The sequence below is a fragment of the Piliocolobus tephrosceles genome, chromosome 6 (assembly GCF_002776525.5).
Source record: "Piliocolobus tephrosceles isolate RC106 chromosome 6, ASM277652v3, whole genome shotgun sequence".
Lineage (NCBI taxonomy): Eukaryota > Metazoa > Chordata > Mammalia > Primates > Cercopithecidae > Piliocolobus > Piliocolobus tephrosceles.
In genome coordinates this window covers 16,270,452-16,292,715 of record NC_045439.1, presented here as the reverse complement: position 1 = coordinate 16,292,715, position 22,264 = coordinate 16,270,452, and the positions used below count along the sequence as shown (strand labels likewise).

Below are 22,264 nucleotides of genomic sequence, written 5' to 3'. Positions count from 1 at the left end.
AGAGAAATGCAAGTTAGGTGAACTCATTGTAGAGCCTGTTTTTGCCAGTAAAACTAGAAATTATGTCATCAGAAGAAAATCCCTTTGTCTCAACTCCCAAAAGCCTGTGGTGAAAAGACACTCAGATAGGAGAGCCTCTGAGATATGGTTCAGGGTTTAAATCATTCTCTTCAGTGCCTTCTCTCTGCATCTGCAGCTGCTCATTCCTCTTTCTGTTGCCCAAAGGATAACAATGACTTCACCCTTTCCTAGCCACATGCTTGAGCCACCAAGTCAGACCACGGTGTGACTGACACAAAGCACATCAGGTGCAGGATGAACTTGAACTGTGGCTTGCACTGGGTGCTTCACACTTGCTAACTGAGTTGGCAGTTCCATCTGACTTCACGTTTCTACTTTATTTATTTATTTATAAATAAATATTTATATATTTAGAGATGGAGTCTTGCTCTGTAGCCCAGGCTGGAGTGCAGTGGTGCAATCTTGGCTCACTGCAGCCTCTGCCTCCTGGGTTCAAGTGATTCTCCTGCCTCAGCCTCCCAAGTAGCTGGGAGTACAGGCGTTTGCCACCACCCCCAGCTAATTTTTGTTTTTTGTTTTTGGTAGAGATGTGGTTTCACCATGTTGGCCAGGCTGGTCTCAAACTGCTGACCTCAAGTGATCCTCTTGCCTCAGCCTCCCAAAGTGCTGGGATTACAGGCATCAGCCGCTGTGCTTGGCCCACATTTCTACTTTTAAAAGTCACTTACCAAAGACCCTGGCATTTGGGGTAGCAGCCTGGAGTTCATGGGAGGTATCTGTCTTCAGTCTCTGTTCCCTTTGTGGGAAAATAAATCATAATGGATCAGCCCCTCCTTTCCCCATGACTAACTAAAATGCTATTGCATTACAATATTTTTTAGCTTTTCCTCTGCCAGCTGATTTATTATACCCATCCCATGTGTCCCACAAATGTCACAATGCTTTTAAAGAATGGATCTATACTGGCTTTGGCCAAAGGAAAGTTGCAACTTCTTTCTGACACTAATAATACTAAAATTAACATTTTTAAGGAAAGGCCCCAAAAGAAACCCCTCAGAGAACCGTTTCTTACAGAACAGTGATTCATTTAGCTATGCCTAGAAGCCGCCTCTAAAAAGAATGTGGTTTGAGTTGTAACTCATTAAAGACTCTTTTAAAGAAATGGAAGGAAGGAAGAAGGGAAGAGAGAGACTAGAAAAGAAGGAGAGAATGGAGAAGAGAGAAGAAAAACTTAATTTTCTACCGGGGTTGGTTCCCTACAGCCACTGTCATAGCAAATGTGAGGCGTTTGCCAGACATTTCTTGGAGATGGTAGGTAATGCAGTATACCTAGTGGTTCACTAGTACTATAGGAAATTTCATGATTTTGTAGGAAAGAGCTACAGACTGAAGGAACACATACTGTAAATAACACATTTATTTCAAGGCTTAATGATTCTGTCATTTTGTATCCCTGGGCCATGCTTTATTCTTGACACTTAAGTAAAACCATAAAAGGTGAGAGAGCCACTAATCCTTTGTAGGTCTTTGACTTTCAAATGGGATTTCTGGAAGCATGAGGGTCCCACAAAGAGGCCTGTATTAGTTTGTTTTTACACTGCTCATTCATTTCACACTGTATTCATTCATTTCACACTGTTCATTTTGCATACCCCTTACCCATGGGTAATTTATACATGAAAAAGGATTTAATGGACTTACTGTTCCGTGTGGATGGGGAGGCCTCACAATCGTGGTGGAAGGCGAAGGGGAAGCAAGACACGTCTTACATGGTGGCAGGCAAGAGAGCTTGTGCAGGGAAACTCCCGTTTTTAAAACCATCAGATCTTGTGAGACATATTCACTACCACAAGACAGCACAGGAAAGACCCACTCCCATGATTCAGTTACTTCCCACCAGGTCCCTCCCAAAGCACATGGGAATTCAAGATGAGATTTGGGTGGGGACATGGCCAACCCATATCAGGGCCCAAGAGGCTGCCATGGGGAGGGGGAGAGTGCTGATCAGGGTGGGGCTGGGATCCACCCTAGGCCAAGAAGTATAGCTCATCTTCTGCTTTTTACACCCACTGCCAGCCTCCCAGAGGGGCCTTGTGTACCTGTTCTTTGCAGCAAGAAATTTAAAAAGGCAGGCAGATTCACATATACTTGGCTCAGAAGTCCACCAAAATAAAGATATAGTCATCGTTCCTCAAAATGTCTCAGAGCCAGATTTTCTCACTCACGTTGAAGAAAAGGCACAAAGGCACCTTTTATCAGTTACATGCCCTGCGTTGGTAACATTCTACTTAATTGAGCCATTTCTGCTTAGTCTGAGGGAGGGCAATTTAGTTCAAGAGAGAACATAATTATATCTGCTTGCTTTTAAGGAGTAGTTTCACAATTTTAGAAGTTAAGAAGCACTGGAATTGGGACACCTCCTTGAGATAAGTAAATCACATTGTTTTTCACCTTAAATGAGGGTAAAATCAAAAATAATGACAGCATTTACTGCTTCTGGCATTCATTCCAACCATCATCCTGGCTGACTGTGAGGAGGGAAAGCTTGTGAAAGCAGAAAACGCAGCACTAAATGCCCCTGAGATGCAGTGACTCTCTCAGGGAAATGAAATGTTTTAAATTCCTCTTTGCGAGCTGATGCACTCTGATTCCCATGCAGCTGATTTTTGTTACTTCTGAGTGCAAGAACTACTGTGATTTGTAGTAATGCAGATGATTTAAAGCATCTCTATTTGTCATACCCTAGCTTTTAGCTTGTACGGTTAGAATAGCCATGATTTATTTTTCACTTATAAATTACTTGTTGCTGAATAGTCTAGAAACATCCCCATAGTTCAGAAGTTACCTGGAAAGCAGTTTAATCTGTGCTACGTTCATAATCTTTTGTCAGAGATGCTTTACTGTTATGGAAATGAGAGAGGAGTCATAACCCTAAAAATATCAAATTCCAAGAATATCCTTAACTTTGGGAAGAACTGGTAACCTCTGTATTGATAGCGGTAACTGCTGCAAAATGATAGCTCAGGCATAGAGTGGAAATACGTTCGCTTTGGCTTACCTGGCAACTTTTAATATGCTTTACATCAGCCTGTAACATATTTTTTGTCGAGAAGAGTTACAGATACAAATTTTCTTTGGGTTGCCGGGCGCAGTGGCTCATACCTATAATCCCAGCACTTTGGGGTGCTGAGCCGGGCAGATCACCTGAGGTCAGGAGTTCAAGACCAACCTGGCCAACATGGAGAAATCCCGTCCGTACTAAAAATACAAAAATTAGCCAGATGTGGTGGCAGGCACCTATAATCCCAGCTACTTGGGAGGCTGAGGGAGGAGAATCACCTCAACCCTGGAGGTGGCGGTTCCAGTGAGCCAAGATCACACCATTATACTCTAGTCTAAGTGACAGAGCAAGACTCTATCTCAAAAAAAAAAAATTTTTTTTTCTTATTTATCTGGGTAGACTGTGGGTCTACCTGCCCTGGCCTGTGGAAGGAGAGCTGCAGAGGCAGGGTGAGTCCTCCCCAGAATCCTGAGATGATGGCATGAGTAGAATGAGCTCTGATTTGTGCCCTGCACACACACACCCAAATCACTAGAATCACTAGAATATTGACATTGGAAGGTCCTTAGAGCTCATCTGGGACACCCTATCCTCATTTTACCAAAGGGACAACCAGAATAAGTTGTGGGCATGACACAGTCGGGTCATTAACTGGGTCTGCACTAGCACCCAGGCCCTAACTAGCTAGCTACATGACTTTGAGCAAGTTACTTAACCTCTGTGTACTTCAAATTTCTCAAGTGTGAAAGGGGGATGAAGGGTTCCCACCTCTCAAGGTTGACATGAGGATTGTGGGAAGCACCAAACTCAGTGCCTGCCTCTGAAAAGCACTCTGTGTGCACAGACTGTCATCATGACTGTCCTCCTCATTATGGCACAATTCTGACAGTCAAACAGCTTTGTGCTCAGGGACCTAGAGAGGTTTAACCCTTGTACCGCAGTCACGAACCAACAGGCCAGGAGCAAAGGAAGAACTTCCCAAAGGTGATCTATTTTCATTGCTTTTCTCACCGCTAGGTAACACAGATATAAAGGGTACAGCTGGCCGGGCGCGGTGGCTCACGCCTGTAATCCCAGCACTTTAGGAGGCCGAGACGGGCAGATCACGAGGTCAGGAGATCAAGACCATCCTGGCTAACACGGTGAAACCCCGTCTCTACTAAAAATACAAAAAAAAAAAAATTAGCCGGGCGTGGTGGTGGGCGCCTGTAGTCCCAGCTACACGGGAGGCTGAGGCAGGAGAATGGCGTGAGCCCGGGGGGCGGAGCTTGCAGTGAGCCGAGATCGCGCCACTGCACTCCAGCCTGGGCGACAGAGTGAGACTCTGTCTCAAAAAAAAAAAAAAAAAAAAGAGTACAGTTATCCTGGAAGCATAACATTCATAACATTTATTGAATTACTTAATTACCAGTCTATTAAATCATGGAGCAACCCTGTCTTGAATGGAAAACTCCAGAACAGTGATTCTCCAGCAATAGGGTAATCATGGTTCTACATGCGAGAAACTGGACTCAATCCCAGACATACTGATTTGTAGGTAAGGCTCAGGAATCTGCATTTAAACAAGCTCTTCAGATGGTTTTGATACCAATGGTTAAGATGCCACTCTAGAAAACACTGCCTAGAACACTGGGGACCCAGGCCTGCTCATTGACTGAGGCAGTCCACCGAGCTAGCCAACACCCCTGCCGAAAGCCGGTTCGCAAGTGACCACCTCAGTCCTCTATCACGTTTCTGCATCTCCCGCTTTCTCTTCCTACCCCCACCCCCTGCCTATAATCCCAAACCTCACTTTACAAAAATAAACTGGGACTAACTGGGACTAGCACCTGCCTGGCTCACATGGCAGAAGGTGTATTGGCTGGGAAGTAGCACTTTTCCTCTGTTCACTTCCTTTATCAACGTGTAGGAAGTAGAAGGTCCTTGAATACTTTGGAAGTCAGTTCCATCCAAAGGAAGAGAAGGGAGCAACTATTTTCCTGTTGGCCACAAGGCTCCACAGTTAACCCAGAACCTCTGAAGATAGCTCATTTTACATACTGTACCATCTGAAATGTTTTCTGCATCACATACTAACATACAAAAGAAGTGAGGGGCCGGGTGTGGTGGCTCACACCTGTAATCCCAGCACTTTGGGAGTCTGAGGCGGGCAGATTGCTTGAAGCCATGAAGTCGACGCCAGCCTGGACAACATGGCAAGACCTCATCTCTATAAAATATACAAAAATTAGTCAGGCATGGTGGTGTGTGCCTGTAGTCCCAGCTACTGAGGAGGCTGAGGTGGGAGGATTGCTTGTGCCCAGGAGGTTGAGGCTACAGTAAGCCAAGATCACACCATTGCACTCCAGCCTGGGCGACAGAGTGAGACCTGTCTCAAAAAAAAAAAAAAAAAAAAAGAGTGAGGGTTGTTTTTGCTTCCAGGACCCCAGAGATATTGTATCCTTCGCTGGGTTTTGTTGGGGAATAGGGACACCGTTCTTTAGACTCTTCCCCAGGCAGACTTGACTTTTGTTGCCTTCCACAAACCAACTCTGTCTACCCCAGTGCCGTGACTCTAGCTCATAGGTATTTCCCTGAGTGGGGTCTGTGGTCATTGCATCAGATCACTATTAGGCACTGGTTTAAAGTGCAGGTTTTCTGGTCCCACTCAACCTCCTGAATCAGAGTATCTGGTGATAAGGCCTAGAAATCCCAGTTTTTAACAAGCTCCTCAGGGGATTTCTTGGCATACTAAAGTTTAGGACCTTTGTCCCAGATGATCTAAGTTTCCTTCTACCTTATTCACTGACATCGTTTGTCTGTGTCACCACCCAAATCTCATCTTGAATTATAATAATCCCCACGTGTTAAGGGTGGGGCCAGGTGGAGATAATTGAATCATGAGGGGAACAGTTTCCCCCATACTATCCTCACAGTAGTGAATAAGTCTCATGAGATCTGATGGTTTTATAACCTCTTGCCTGCCTCCATGTAAGACGTGACTTTGCTCCTCATTCACCTTCCACCATGATTGTGAGGCCTCCCCAGCCATGTGGAACTGTGAGTCCATTAAATTTCTTTCCTTTATAAATTACCCAGTCTCAGGTATGTGTTTATTAGCAGCATGAGAACAGACCAGTACATTCACCTTTTATTTGCAGTATAAAAGTTAACTTTTATAAACTAAAAAGTTAATTTTTAAATCCTGCAAATAAAGATGTAATCAGATCTTCCATCCTCTCTGAAGCTTGGCAGAAGTTTTTATGAAGTTTAAAGAAGTTTTAGGTTGAGCAGATATCTTTGATGTTATCTGCAGGTGACTCAGAAAAGGAGTTGACTTGATTTTGTACACTGCCTTGTGCGGGTCACCTTCTTGTGTGTTATTTCTAGTACTTTATTTCCTGGATCGGGTTTGAAACTCCTGGAGGGCAGAAACTATCATCTCACTACTGCCTCCTCGCCTTGCTCTCAACACAGTGTTTGAAACCTACAGAATACTCAGTGCTGCCTTATTTGATTGTCACGGCAGCACTTTCCTTCCATGCCTCTCTCAACATGAGAAACGAGGATGTCCCAGAGGAAGTCAGCATTGATGGGGGACCCCTGCCCCTCATGTGGTAAACCTTTATCTGTAAGCATTTTCTTTAGGATACTCATAAACTTTATCTGCAGACGGGCTCTCGGTAGCCAGTGAAGTACAGATGCCCTCTGGACCTCTCCAAGGGCCTCCTCCCTCTCCACACAGCTCCTAGCACACATATCTCAAGGTACTTACTTGTCCCAGTCTCTCCTTACCTTAAGTTTCTTTAAGGGACTCTCATCACCACTCTGGCTCTCCCAAAATTTAGGTTTCTTAAAATTTCTAACATTCTGTACTTTCTTTTTCTGCCGGGGATGGAGATGATTTTAAGGAACAGCTTCCAATTGAGGGCAGGGGTAGGAGGAAGAGAGCATTCCATTGTTGATAAATATTTGGCTGCTTCCCAAATTGGGCTATAAGAATAGTGTTTCCACAAGCTTTTTTGCACATGTCTTTTTGAGATGAAGCAGGGATCCCTCTTAGGAGCCTGCTAGCCCACTCCCAAATCCACAAGCATGGAAATAAAAGAAAATGATTGAGTTCCTTCAGGGGAAATTCCAGGTACCTAGGTACCCCTGAGAAGTAAATCATCCAAGCATTTAACTAAGAGAAGGTTTTACCCATATGATTGTCAATCAAAAAAAAAAAAAAATTACGAGCCCCGATCATTTTATTATTTATTTTTTATTTATTTTGAGACAGAGTCTGACTCTGTTGCCCAGGCCAGAGTGCAGTGGTGCAATCCCAGCTCACTGCAACCTCCACCTCCCAGGTTCAAGTGATTCTCCTGCCTCAGCCTCCCAAGTAGCTGGGATTACAGGTGCCCACCAACACACCCAGCTAATTTTTGTATTTTTAGTAGAGACACGGTTTCTCCATGTTGGCCAGGCTGGTCTCCAACTCCTGACCTCAGGTGATCCACCCGTCTCAGCCTCCCAAAGTGCTGGGATTACAGGCGTGAGCCACCGCATCCAGCCGCATTTTAGGAGATTTATTTGCCAAAGTAATGGACGCGTGCCGGGGAGACAGGTCTATGCCTTTCTCTGAAGATTATTTTGAGGGCTCCAAATCTAAGGGGAAGGGCACAATAGTGAGAAGTATACAATTTTCCTTTAAGAGTGGGGTAGGGAAAAATAGACATTCATGCCTTTGTCTGGCACAGTGAATCTGCATGTTTTATATAAGATGATATAAACAAATGGGGCAGAGGAAAAATGCAGGGAATCCGCATTTTATGTCAGATAACGAGACACAATGGGGTAGGGGAACAATCAGATATGCATTTGTGTCTGGTGGGCAGGGTTGACTGCACCTGTAAAGATAAGCTATCAATTTGCATTGCTATGGTGAAATTTTAACAGCTCACTAGGAATTTCCTTGTGGGCAAAATATGGGGGAGGCGTGTAGCTTTTCATCTTGTAGCCATCTTGTTTAGGAACCAAAAGGCGGAGGCAGATTTGCCTGACCCAGTTCCCAGCTTGACTTTTCCCCTTGGCTAAATGCGTTTGGGGGTCCCAAAATTGAATTTCCTTTCACGTGATCTCCTGGTCAATACCAGTTCACTTGCCTAATGGTGTCACCAATCCCCCCAGCGCATTTCCAGCTAGGTGAGAGAGGACACAGACCTGCTCAGCCCCTCCTTGGGGAGGCTCTTCTCTGTAGGGCTGAGACTGTGCTAAGCAACAGATTTAATCTGCACACAGGAGCCCCAAGGCACATGGGAACACTATGAAGGAAAACTCATAGAGGCCAGAGAAGGCCAGTTTCACATCCCATTGTTCCTTCTTGGTGATTTTCCGGTGGTGTTTGTGAAGAAGGGATGCTAAAGGAGAGACATCCTTACCTTGATTTTCATAATTCATAAAGACTACTCTTTTTGATTTGTTTAAAACAGATTATGATAGTAAACCCTGAACATTTGAGACATGTCTAAGTTAATTTAGAAAGTTTATTTTGCCAAGGTCAAGGACACGCACCTGTGACGCAGCCTCAGGAAGTCCTGACGGCATGTGTCCAGGGTGGTTGGTTTCATAAATTTTAGGGAGACATGAGACATCAATTAATACATGTCTGGAAAAGTGAGACAACTTAAGCAAAGGCAGGAAGAATGGAAGTGGGGAGGGGGTTTCCAGGTCACAGGTAGGTGAGAGACAAATGGTTACATTCTTTTGAGTTTCTGATTAGCCTTTCCACAGGGAAGCAATCAGATATGCATCTACCTCAGTGAGCAGAGGGCTGACTTTGAATAGAATGGGAGGGAGGTTTGCCCTGAGCAGTTCCCAGCTTGACTTTTCCCTTTAGTTTAGTGATTTGGGAGCCCCAAGATTTATTTTTCTTTCACATGATGCACACAAACATGGAGAAATGTGAAATTTCACAGAGACAAAACTAAGTTCTGTCTACTGGCATCATTCTGTCTTGCAGAACTCAGTGGGTAGTGTTCTTGATGGGAAAAGTTTGACTTTACAAAGTTATAGAAGGAGCCAGGTATGGTGGCTCACACGTGTAATCCCTCTGCTTTGGGAGGCCAAGGCGGGCAGATCACCTGAGGTCAGGAGTTCCAGACCACCCTGGTCAATATGGTGAAACCCCATCTCTACTAAAAAGACAAAAATTAGCCGGGTGTGGTGGCAGGTGCCTGTAATCCAAGCTACATGAGAGGTTGAGGCAGGAGAATTGCTTGAACCTGGGAGGTGGAGGTTGCAGGGAGCCAAGATAGTGCCTCTGCACTCTATCCTGGGTGACGGAGCCAGACTCTATCTCAAAAAAAAAAAAAAAAAAAAAAGAAAGAGTTATAGAAGGGCTTGGAAAAGGATTTTGAGTCACCAGCTTGTACCCTTGCCTTAGATTTATAGGTGTACAGGGGTTCCTCGAGTATGAGGTAACCAGAAATTGTTAATTTCCTACAGAGCGTGTAAGCCTTTGGTGCACAACTATAGCTTTCAATTATAGGATCCAAACCCTGGCTTGTCAAATTTAAATCCTGATACAGTGTTAACATGAGCATGTTCTGGTGTTATCGTATTGTCTGAGTGGTAACTTAACCATAAAACACTTCAGTGTAAAGTGTTACACTAATGTTATTGTATTGTTTTGATGTTATCATATTATCTGAGTGGTCACTTACCGTAAAACACTTCAGCATAAAGTGTTATACGTGTGTGGCTTTGCATAAGTTCACTTCAATTTATACCTGAGAGGCAGTTGGCATGCAAGTGTCTATTTTGGAATCCATTCTAAAGAGGTTACTATTAAGCATGATCAACATTGTCATCAGAATCTGCACCACAGAGTGAATTGGCTAGGATAAAAAAAGCTAGAAATAATTTTCAATCAGAGAAATGAGTGTTGTGAAAGATAAAAGGCTGGCCAAGCTGATTGTGTGAAACCCACTGCCCTTGCAAGAATGAGGCAGTAAATTCACCCAGCAAACCTGCCCCCTTCCAAGCCTCACTCAAGGCCTAAAGCTTCAATGTTTCTATGTCACCTAGAAATCAATAATAAACAAGAGAAATGGCCAAAATAAGTGAGCAGGTGCTAAAGAGAATATCCAAATGACTGTGAAACCTATGAAAAGATGTTCAACTTAATTAGACATGAAGGAAATGCGTATGAAAACCACTATGTATCCACCAGAATGGTTACAATGAATATCAGCGAGAATATGAAGAATATACTGGGCATGGTGGCTCATGCATGTAGCCCAGCTACTTGGGAGGCTGAGGCAGTAGGATCACCTGAGTCCAGGAGTTTGAGGCTGCAGTGAGCTACGATTGCACCACTGCACTCCAGCCTGGGTGATGGAGTGAGACTCCACCTCTAAAAATTCAAAAAGAATATGAAGAATATGAACTGAAGCTCAAACATTGATGAGGGGAGGGTAAATTTGTACATCCACTTCACTGAACATATTCATATCATGTGAGTCATCAATTACATTCATAAGTATATGTATCCAAGAGAAATGTGTACATATGGTCACCAAAATGTTATTGAACTGAACTGGGGTCCATTTGCCTGGTGTAGTAAGGCCAGACATCCACACCAGGGTTTGAAATGGGGAGAAAAGAGGGTGTTTATTTGCAGGGCACTAAACGAGGAGAATCAGGCAGCTCACACTTAAGACGCAAACTTCCCAATGACTTGCAAGCAAGGGAAAATTTCAGGAACGTGGAAGTTACAAGCAGAATTGTGAGTCAATACATGAAGATTATACATAGGTTTGGCCTAAAGGGGCAGGATATCTTGAAGCAGGGCTTACAGATCATGGGTAGTGTATTAGTCCGTTTTCACACTGCTATAAGGAAACACCGGAGATTGGGTAATTTATAAAGAAAAGAGGTTTAATTGACTCGCAGTTCTGCATGACTGAGGAGGCCTCAGGAAACTTACCATCATGGCAGAAGGGGAAGCAGGCATGTCTTACATGGCAGCAGGCAAGAGAAAGCACAAAGAGGGAAGAGCCCCTCATAAAACCATCAGATCTCGGCCCGGTGTGGTGGCTCACTCCTGTAATCCCAGCACTTTGGGAGGCCGAGGAGGGTGGATCACGAGGTCAGGAGATCGAGATCATCCTGGCTAACACAGTGAAACCCCGTCTCTACTAAAAAAAATACAAAAAAAATTAGCCGGGCGTGGTGGCAGGTACCTGTAGTACCAGCTACTCAGGAGGCTGAGGCAGGAGAATGGTGTGAACCTGGGAGGCAGAGCTTGCAGTGAGCTTAGATCGCACCACTGTACTCCAGACTGGAAGACAGAGCGAGACTCCATCTCAAAAATAAAAAATAAATAAATAAATAAATAAATAAATAAATAAATAAATAAATAAAACAAACCATCAGATCTCATGAGAACTCCCTCACTATCATGAGAACAGCATGGAGGAAACTGCCTCCCCCTGGGTCCCTCCTTTGACATGGGGGGATTATAATACAAGGTGAGATTTGGGTGGGGACACAGAGCCAAACCATATCAGGTAGATTCAAAGATTTTCCGATTTATAATTAGTTAAGGAAAAGAAGCTTTGTTTAAAAATTGGGTGTCAGGCCAGGCATGGTGGCTCACACCCGTAATCCCAACAGTTTGGGAGGCCAAGGCTGGCAGATTGCTTGAGCCCAGAAGTTTGAGACCAGTCTGGGCAACATAGACCTCAAATCCAAAAATTGGTTTTGTTTGGTCTTGTACACCCTAGCTACGTAGGAGGCTGAGGCAACCTCTTGCCTCAGAGGTTGAGGCTGCAGCGAGCCATGATCATGCCATTGCACTCCAGCCTGGGTGACAGAGCAAGACCCTGTCTCAAAAAAATAAAATAAATAAATAATAAAATAAAATAAAAATGTGGGGTCAGCAGAAAAGAATGTTAGCTCTGGCTGATGATCATGACCTCCTCCAGGATGCTCAGTTAGAACTTTAGAACAAAGAATAGCACTCAGAGTTCAGTCCTCAGTTCCCCCTTATCTGAGATGTACATGCCAGTGGATCCATTTGGTGGGGATCCAGGTTTCTGAAAAACAACTCGGAGACATATATTAAGATGTTATCTTTAGTTTCTATAGGGAACGAAAAATCTTGTGACTTTAGCTTCCTTAGCTATTGTTTTAAGCTTCTACTACCTTCTTGGTCATCAAGTTGCTCATTTCCTTCTCAGGGATACCTAGGTAACTGGAATTTCCCCTAAAGGAACTCAAGATTTTCTTTTATGTCCATGCTTGTGGATTTGGGAGTGGGCCAGCAGGCTCCTAAGAGGGGTCTCTACTTCATCTCAAAAAGACATGTACAAAAAAGTTTGTGGAAACACTATTCTTATAGCCCAATTTGGGAAGCAGCCAAATATTTATCAACAATAGAATACTCTCTTCCTCCTACCCCTGCCTTCAATTGGAGGCTGGTCCTTAAAATCAAACAGGTTCAACAGCTTGCTTGATTTACAAGTTGAACCTCCATTAAATTCCACATCCCTTGCAGGCCTCCTCTTGAAGCTCCTTGAAGTCCCTCACACCTAATTTTCCATGGACAATGGAGCAGGGAGCTGAAGAAGAGGAGGAAGATAGAGGGAAAGAGGTGCCTGCTGAAAACACTGAAAGTCCTAGACAGAAGATATTTCATTATCCATCGCTATGTGGCAAACCTCCCCAAATGAGTGGTTTGACCAACCATGGATGTATCTCACAATTCTGTGAATTTCCTGGGCTCAGCTGGCAGTTCTTTGGCTCAACTCAGTGTCAACTGCTGACTCTTGTGACTGCATCCAGCTGTGGCCTTGGCTGGGCTTTACGTAGTGCCTGGCACTTCATCTAGGAATGGCTGGGCTTGTCTCTCCAGCTGAGCGGTCACCCTTCTTACGTGGTGTCTAGGGGATCCAGAGAGAGGAAGCTGAAGTTCCTAAGCTTCTGACAGCGTAAGCCTGGAACTAGTACAGCATCACTCCCACCATATTCTGCTGGCCAGAGCAAGTCTCAGGGCCATGCATGATTCAAGGAGAGAGGAAATAAGCTTCCTCTCTTAATGGGAAGAACCACAAGTGCTTACAAGGATGGGAGCAACTTGTTTGAAATAATCTTTGGAAACTATGTACCACGAGCGAGAAGAGGAGAGGAGAGACGTCTGTGCTGCAGACATGGAATCTGAATTCAGCCAAGCCTCCACAACTTATGAAGATTGTCTGGCTTATTGATGCCTCAGTTTCCCCAGCAGTAACTTGAAAAGCTTGGGCTAGAAGGTCATGAAGTCTGTCCAGCTTTGAGAGTTGTGGTTCCTTAATCCACATAAATACAATGGACCCAGTGGGAACTCAGGGCTTCCTGTTGATCCTCTACATCTTCCATCATTGAACCACTTCCCATCCCCCACCTCACCCTTAAGAATAATCCACAGGAGTCTGTTCTTGCCTCCTTTCTTCATCCCAGTTGAAATTGGAGGGGCTTTTACCGAAAAAAATGGTCTTCCAATTCTTTTGTAGTTTCATCCCACATGAGAAGGTTTAAACTGTTAGCATCAAAAAGGTTGTGGGAAAGTATATGCAAGTCAAGCTTTGGTTCCTCGGAGTATTGAGAAGAATGAATCAAGAGGTACGCTGCAGGTGTCTGCACAGGTGTTTGACTGCAACTTGAGAAAACCTGCTGAGAAACATATTTTTCTCAGTTTAGAAATAATGAAAGAGGCCTGGCTCAGTGGCTCACACCTGTAATCCCAGCACTTTGGGAGGCCGAGGCAGGTGGATCGTGAGGTCAAGAGATCAAGACCATCCTGGCCAACATGGTGAAACCCCATCTCTACTAACGATACAAAAATTAGCCAGGCATAGTGGTGTATGCCTGTAGTCACAGCTACTTGGGAGGATGAGGCAGGAGAATCACTTGAACCCAGGAGGCGGAGGTTACAGTGAGCCGAGATCACGCCACTGCACTCCAGCCTGGGCGACAGAGTGAGACTCCGTCTCAAAAAATATATATATATATACACACACGTATATATATATATACACACACACACACATATATATATAAATTAACTGGGCGTGGTGATGCACACCTGTAATCCCAGCTACTTGGGAGGCTGAGGCAGGAGAATCTCCTGAACCTGGGAGGCAGAGGTTGCCATGAGCTGAGATCACACAACTGCACTCCAGCCTGAGTAGCAGAGTGAGATCCTGTCTCAAAAAAAAAAAAAGCAAAAAGCAGTAATGAAAGACGCTGGTCTGAAGGTAGTGAGTTATTTCAATTGATTGTTCACAGTTACAGATAGCACTTTTTGTTCTACTCCTTCCCCCATTCTCACTACTGCACTTGGCTAGTTTTTTTAAAAAGTAATGAGAGATAAAACATTAGAAAATAATTAAATCACTTGTGTATCATCACCTTGAAATAACCTGATTGATAATTTTGTGTATTTTTCTCTTTTCTTTCCCCCTTTTCTATGTATGTCCGTGGCAGACCTTGTCACTTCTGGGGTCTATCTCTTCCCCCAAGGGAATCTGATGAATCCTGACCAGAGGAATCCTTCATCTTATAGATAATTGGTTTTCTGAGTGGGCTTGTCACTTGGTCTGGTCAGTGGTATATAATGGTAATTTTGCCAGAGGATTTCTGGAAAGGATACACAAAGTAGGAAACCATTTTTCTGACTCTGGACACTGGTGTGTGAGGGAGCGGTTCCTGTAGCTGTTGGTGTGAAGGGAGCCAGCTGACATGGTGGTGGGACCAGAGCTGGGAAGGAGTCAGTCTTGATTCATGCATCATATTCTCAAGCCACTGTATTAACCATCCCTGGAGCTGCCCTCTCTCTCAATTTCATGTTCTAGGAGCTAGCCCCTGTATATTTAAGCCACCTCTGTTTATGATTTGCTGTTCCTGGCAGCCAAAAGCATTTTAATTGCTGCAGTATATAGCTACATAAATATATTTTACAAAGTTTATTCCTTCGTCCAACAAATATTTAATGAGGATGCCCCATATGTCAGGCGTGACTCATGCTGCAGACACACAAAGTTGCTCTGCTTTTTTCCACTTAACATTTTCACCAGTCATTGAGAACTGGTTAGATATACAATTTTAATGGCTAGTTTATTTAGTCATTTCCCCATTATCTGATATTTAGGTTGCTGAGGATTTTCATTATTAAAAGTAAAGACATGGTGAACATCCATGTGCATAATTGGTCATATTAGTCATAATTTGGGAGATATATTCCTAAAAGCAAAACAAAAACAAAAACAAAGCAGAATAAAAAGGATACCCTGATGTGATTATTATGCATTGTATGCCTGTCTCAGAATATCTCATGATACGCCTACTCTGTACCCATAAAAATGAAAAATAAAAAATATATAAATAAAAACAGAAAAAAAGTGTCTGACACATATTCCCAAATTGCTTTCCAGACAGTTTATACCAATTTTTACGTCCTTGTGTAGCATTTGAGAGTTGCCTCTGCATATAAGAACACTCTTGAAATACAAAATGCTTTTTTCTACCCTCAAGTATTTCCAGAAAAAAAAAAAATCTGATTAAAGTCTACAGGACACAAGAAATCAAGGGCATACCAAATGAAAGGGGAGATTGTTAATGAATGAAAAAGGCTGAAGAGCTATGCTAAATGTGGGTACAGCCTGTTGGATGCTGATTCGTACAAATCATCCGTAAAAAGATAATTTTGAGAAATGTGAATATGGACTGGGTATTATTTGATATTAAGGAATTAGTATTAATATTATTAGGTGTGGTAATAATTGGTTATGTTGGAAAAATAAAGCCCTTGGCAGTTAAAGATGTGTCTTTGTTCATCAAAGAAATGGTATGTTATCTGGGATTAACTTTACAATACACCAGCAAATAAAGGGAATGGGGTGGGGTGGGATGGGAGAAGCATGGTTTTGACAGAATGTTGATAATTTGGAAAATAGGAGTTTATTACACTTTTTGCTCTACCTTTGTGCCTGTTTGAAAAATATCATAATAAAAAGCTTTTACTTTTTTTTTTCCTTAATTGAATTTTGAAAAAAAAATATGTAGTTGACAGCATATACATAAAAGGCTGGGAGACTATGGTCCTGCTCTTCATGGGCTCAGTGACATGTTCTGTGGGGGTTGACTGGGACCTTGGCAGTCCTGGCAGCTTTATTCCTAGCCCCAAGGACAGCAGAGAGCCTGGGATTGGTCCCAGAATCTGCCCTAGAAATTACAAGCACATTAACAGAGGTCTGAAATGATTTAAGGGAACTAGACCAAATCAGCTGTGAGTTTCATTGGCCTCCAAGCCAACCTCATGAGCCGTTGTTTCTCGATCCGCTCATCTGCTCCCAGACTCAGGGGCGGAACACCAATCAGATGACTTCAGGCTCGAAGCACAGGGAATATATTAGGTATTGAAAAGTACCACCTGTGACTATCGGTTTCATTTGTGTGCCTACAAAATATGGGGAGACTGAAATGCATGGGGCATAACAGGTTTTTAAACTGACGTAATTATATCATTTGTTGGAAGAAACATATATACAGTCAGAAATATATGTTTTATATGTTTTAGTACATAAAAATTTTAAGGTTTTAGCTTCTGATGCCAGCCAAATGCCCCCTGATTTTGGTACCAGGTTTGGCAGCCACTGCAGTCTGGGTGTCTGTATAAAGCATTGAACTATGGACACTTGGCTAATTTCCTTCCCTCCATTCTGTTCGTGGCTTGTACCCTTGACAGTGATGACAGTGAGCTACAGTCAGCCTAGTCAGGTGGAGAAAAGCACAGGCCTGGGAGACAAGCTGATCTAGGTTCTGATTCTGGTTTTATGACTTTAGGCAAACCACTCAGCTTCTGTAGTTGTTTTCTCATTTGTCAAATGCAACTAGTAGACTAATAATGCCCAGCTCACCAGTGTGGGTGTGAGGAGTTGCTGACAAGCACACAGCCTGGCAGAGAAAAGGCCTTTGATAATAATCCCTGAGCCCTTTTCCTCTACCAGAAAAGGACCCTGAGGGTTATTATTCACCATCTGAGCCATCTTCAACTCTCAGCATTATGGGGCTCAAAAAAGGGGAGGCTTTCTATGGAAAAGCCTATGTTATTAGCTTAATTCCACACTTTCTAGCACTGAGAGTAGTAAAACCACTTCTCACATCTCCAACTGCAGACATGAGGAAGCTGTCTCCCTTTGCTTCCGTCAATACCACCATTTGTACAATTTTCTGTTATTTTTGCTGATTGGAGAGATGGCAGTCATCTATCAAACAGTAAATAACCAACAGTCATGATTATCCCTCCTTTAACAAAATTGAGTATGTTAAAACCAAATAAATAAGAGAATCTAGAAATGTTAAATCTCTGAAACATGTCACTAGAAACCTCATTCACTGGAAAAATCAGCTCATCAAGTGTGTCTGCTGGCATCAGCACTTCACTGTCTCTGCCTATATCACTCATCCCAAAGCGAGGCTACATGTGGGACCCTGAAGCCCAGATAACTGCATGGTGCTTCTGTGTTGGCCCTTGACTCAGAGCAGCTGGATTTTTTTTTTTTTTTAATTTTTTCAGACAGGGTCTCACTCAGTCACCAGGCTGGAGCGCAGTGGCGCAATCTTGGCTCACTGCAACCTCCACCTCCCAGGTTCAAGCGATTCTCCTGTCGCAGCCTCCTGAGTAGCTGGGACTACAGGCGCGTGCCACCACGCCCAGCTAATTTTTTATATTTTTAGTAGAGATGGGGTTTCACCAGGTTGGCCGGGATGGTCTTGATCTCCTGACCTCATGATCTGCCCACCTTGGCCTCCCAAAGTGCTGGGATTACAGGCGTGAGCCACCGTGCCCAGCCCACTGTGGCTTGTTTTGTAGTTAGTTTGTCTCACCCTTGGATGCTGGGGTCAAGGACTTTGTCTGTGTCATCTTCTTTGGCTGTCTTAGTCCACATGGGCTGCTGTAACAAAATACCAAAGAATGGGAGGTTTATCAACAATAGAGGTTTATTTTTCATGATTCTGGAGACTGGGAAGTCCAAGATCAAGGCATAAGCAGGTTGAGTATCTTGCAAGAGCCCTGCTTCCTCATACGTAGCACCTTCTTGTATCCTCCCATGGAGGAAGGAATGAATGAATCACCTCTTTATAAGAGCACTAATCCCATTCATGAGAGCACCACACTTACGACATACTCACCTCTCCCAAAGACTCCACCTCCTAATACCACCACCTTATGGGTGATGGATCTCATCATATGAATTTGGGGGACACACAAACACTCAAACCGTGGCAGAGGCCCAGACATGTAATGCAGGGCCTTGAACTTAACAGGTGCTCCGTAAATTATTGCTATCACTGTGGCTGGAAGCAAATCCATAGCAACTCCTGTTGCTCAGCTTTCTGAGAGTAGAATGACTAAATCACCTCTAAAACAGGCCAGGACTACCTGAGAATGTTCTCTTCTAATTGTCTGAAAGGACCCTCCCCCAGCCCACACACCTCTCTTTGTGTTTCTGAACCTTCCCTATTTTCATGGACTTCATCCAGTTTCTAGAATAAATGGCCCCAGATAAATGTTTCCCCCTTTTTCTGCGTGTTTACTGCATTCAGATCCCTGTGTTTAGTAACTACAGCAGCAGTACTCTCTGGTCTTGCAGCTTTGGGGTCTACATTGAACCTCCACTGCCAAGAATTGCTGAGGGACTTTGATTTTGAAGAGTTCCCAGAGAAGAGATGATGGTCTGATTTTCTCTCTACCATGAAGGGCCCTAAGTAATTCTCAATGGAACTATTCCCTGTCCCTCGATCCTCCCTTCCCAAATCATCCTGGCAATTCCATTCCATCCCATCTAGCTCAAAAGCTACACTCGGTATCTTCCTCTAGTTTCCTGGTTACATGCTGTTAATTTCTTACCCAAATGCGGATCCTTGTGTGCTGAGAAAGGAAAATTGTATTTAGCTCTAAATGGTAAGACATAAAGTGGCCCCTTGGCTTGACTTGAGCAGACCAGCAGGTCATAACCCCAAAAGCACACACATTTCAAGGTCTGGTCTGAATACTTCCAGGGTGCACTGGGAGGCAGCCATTGACTGAGCTGTAGCAACAAGGAACTATATCAGCTTGGTGACAAGTAGGGTATTATCAGGAAGGAGGATCATGAGAGAGCTCTTGTGATCCAAATGATGGGACCCAAGTCAGAAATTTGAACTTGAAAATAAGGAAAAACTGGGCTGGATATGGTGGCTTAGGCCCGTAATCCCAGTGCTTTGGGAGGCTGAGGAGGGTGGATCACTTAAGACCAGGAGTTCAAGGCCAGCCTGGGAAACAAGACAAGACCCTCATCTCTACAAAAATTTAAAAATTAGCCAGGCATGGTGTGCACAGCTGCAGTCCCAGCTACTTGGGAGGCTGAGACAGGAGGATCACCTGAACCTGGTAGTTTGAGGCTGCATTGAGGTGTGATCACACCACAGCACTCCAGCCTGTGGGACAGAGCAAGATCCAATCTCTTTAAAAAGAGAGAGAGAGAGAGGTTTGACGGTTTGATTTTAATAAGAAACTGACTCAGGGAGGCATGCTCAGTATTCTTTTTATTTTTTAATGGTGTTTGTAGTCAGAGTAACTCTGATGCCAACCCCTACAACCATCAGCCTTCTCATGTTCACTGAATCATTTGCTTGGAAGGAACCCTCATTGCCCCTTCATGAGAAAGCCTGAGTGTATCACCGCTTTCTTTTCTATTTCTGTTTTTCTTAGTAACATCCATTGTTCTACAATATGCATTCTTAGCAGTATGCCTGTGTGCACAGGTAAAAGGTCAGGAGGGTGGAAATTGTGAACAGTTAGAGGCAAAGGCAAAACAGACATTTTATAGTTTATAAAAGTATAACATCCAGTACTTCCATTGTCACTCCAAAAGCATGAAGTGTGTGTTTGAAGAATTTTGTTTAAAAGATGGGTAGATCTTGAGCAAATTTCTCATTTCTATGTATGCTAGAAACGCCCATAATCCCAGTGCTTTGGGAGGCTGCTGTTTCTCTGCCTGAAACATCCCCACTTCCCCATCCCACCACCACACACTTGCCTGCCTAACTCCTCTTTAGCTTTCAGGTCTCCCTGCTTCATCTTTCCTAGAACCTACTTCTTAGATGGGTTCCCCTCTTAGCAGCTCCCATAGAACCCTGTACTCCGTCTAGCACCACACTTACCATACAATATCATAATCATCTTACTGGACTAGGGCTCCATGAGGGCAGGGACCAGACCTGTCTTTTCCACAGTTCTATCCCCAGGTCAATAAGTGTTTGTAGAATAAATGAATTCTGATGAGTCCGTATAAGCCTTTTCTTTGTATGAGCCTTTGCTTCTCTCTCTAAACATGGTTGTTCAGGTTGTGGACTGTACAAGGACATCTAGCAGAGAAGGGAAGGGAGGCTGAAATCCAGCCCACATTCTCATCACCAAGCCATTTTTTGCTAGCTGTGTCCACCATGAAGATGAGGTGCTATTCTCCTGATTTGCACAATAGCACCACACCGGCTTTCAGCAGCCTAGCTCTGAACAACACTCAGTATGTTCAAAAGCAGGTGAGAATTCTCTTGCTCATCCTAAAAGACTAGGGCTGAGTAATTTTATGAAACTCTCTCTTTAAGTCCTTTGCCAGCCATCAAAGCCAAGACCCAAACCCCATTCACAGCAAAGATTCCTCTTACTCTTCTCTCATTTTTCTCTCCTGCAGGGTTTGGGATGACAACTCCGGCAACAGTAGGTGGAAAGATCTTTCTTATCTTTTACGGCCTTGTTGGGTGTTCCAGCACCATCTTGTTCTTCAACCTCTTCCTGGAGCGCCTGATCACCGTCATTGCCTACATCATGAAGTCGTGCCACCAGCGGCAGCTCCGGAGACGAGGGGCCCTGCCCCAGGAGAGCCTGAAGGATGCGGGGCAGTGCGACGTGGACAGCCTGGCCGGCTGGAAGCCCTCCGTGTACTACGTCATGCTGATCCTATGTATGGCGTCTGTCCTCATCTCCTGCTGCGCCTCAGCCATGTACACCCCCATTGAAGGCTGGAGCTACTTTGACTCACTCTACTTCTGTTTCGTGGCTTTCAGCACCATCGGCTTTGGGGACCTGGTCAGCAGCCAGAACGCCCACTATGAGAGCCAAAGCCTCTATCGCTTTGCCAACTTCGTCTTCATCCTCATGGGTGTCTGCTGCATCTATTCCTTGTTCAATGTCATCTCTATCCTCATCAAACAGTCCTTGAACTGGATCCTGAGGAAAATGGACAGCGGGTGCTGCCCGCAATGCCAGAGAGGACTCTTGCGATCACGCAGGAACGTGGTGATGCCAGGCAGCATCCGGAACCGCTGCAACATCTCCATAGAGACAGACAGGGTAGCAGACAGTGACACAGATGGGCGCCGGCTCTCGGGAGAGATGATCTCCATGAAGGACTTGCTGGCAGCCAACAAGGCCTCGCTGGCCATCCTGCAGAAGCAACTGTCTGAGATGGCCAATGGCTGCCCCCACCAGACCAGCACGCTGGCCCGGGACAATGAATTCTCAGGGGGCGTGGGAGCCTTTGCAATCATGAACAACAGGTTAGCAGAGACCAGCGGGGACAGATAGAAGCCAGGAGTGGATGCTGGGCAGAGGCCAGAGTAGAATGGAGGATGACTGCCGCCCAGGGGACGAGCTCAGCCCCACGCCTTGGCTCTATTCCTTCTGGGAGCTGTTCCTGGGAGCTTCCGCAAGCCCATCTTTAGAAATCTGATCTGGGTTCTAACCAACAGCCACCTTCCAGGGATGGGGGGCCTGAAGCCTCAGTGCTTGTCTCCTGATCCTTATTCTTTAAGTCTAAATTCAGTCTTTTCAAAATAAATCACAAAAGCAGCGTTAGACATTGCCTTGTTTCTTTAATCTTGTTTCAGAGCTTTAGCTGCCTGGGGAGATAGGTTTTACCTAAGCCTTGATTTCCTGAAGCTCTCTCTGTTCCTTATTTGGGAACAAAAGTTGTGACGACTCATCTTTGCCTAGAACTCTGAATGAATGAATTTGTAAAAGCGGGGAGAATGTTTGGGGATGTGTCTGGGCTTTCTCTTTGCCAGGCTTCCTTCAGAGCAGACCTGCCGGTGATGTCTGCATAGGGAAAATGTCGGTTGTACTTTTTTTTCTTT

At 44.3% G+C, this 22,264-nt stretch overlaps 1 protein-coding gene across 1 annotated transcript in view; it reads left to right on the top strand.

Moving 5' to 3' along the window:
- Positions 1 to 21,986, top strand: part of KCNK13 (potassium two pore domain channel subfamily K member 13) — a 126,481-nt gene extending 104,495 nt beyond the window's left edge. Inside the window, exon 3 of the mRNA XM_023205437.1 lies at positions 20,824 to 21,986. Within this exon, the coding sequence (XP_023061205.1) occupies positions 20,824 to 21,716 (893 nt within the window). The 3' untranslated portion in view covers positions 21,717 to 21,986. The remainder of the gene's footprint in view (positions 1 to 20,823) is intronic.
- The last annotated feature ends 278 nt before the right edge of the window (positions 21,987 to 22,264 follow it).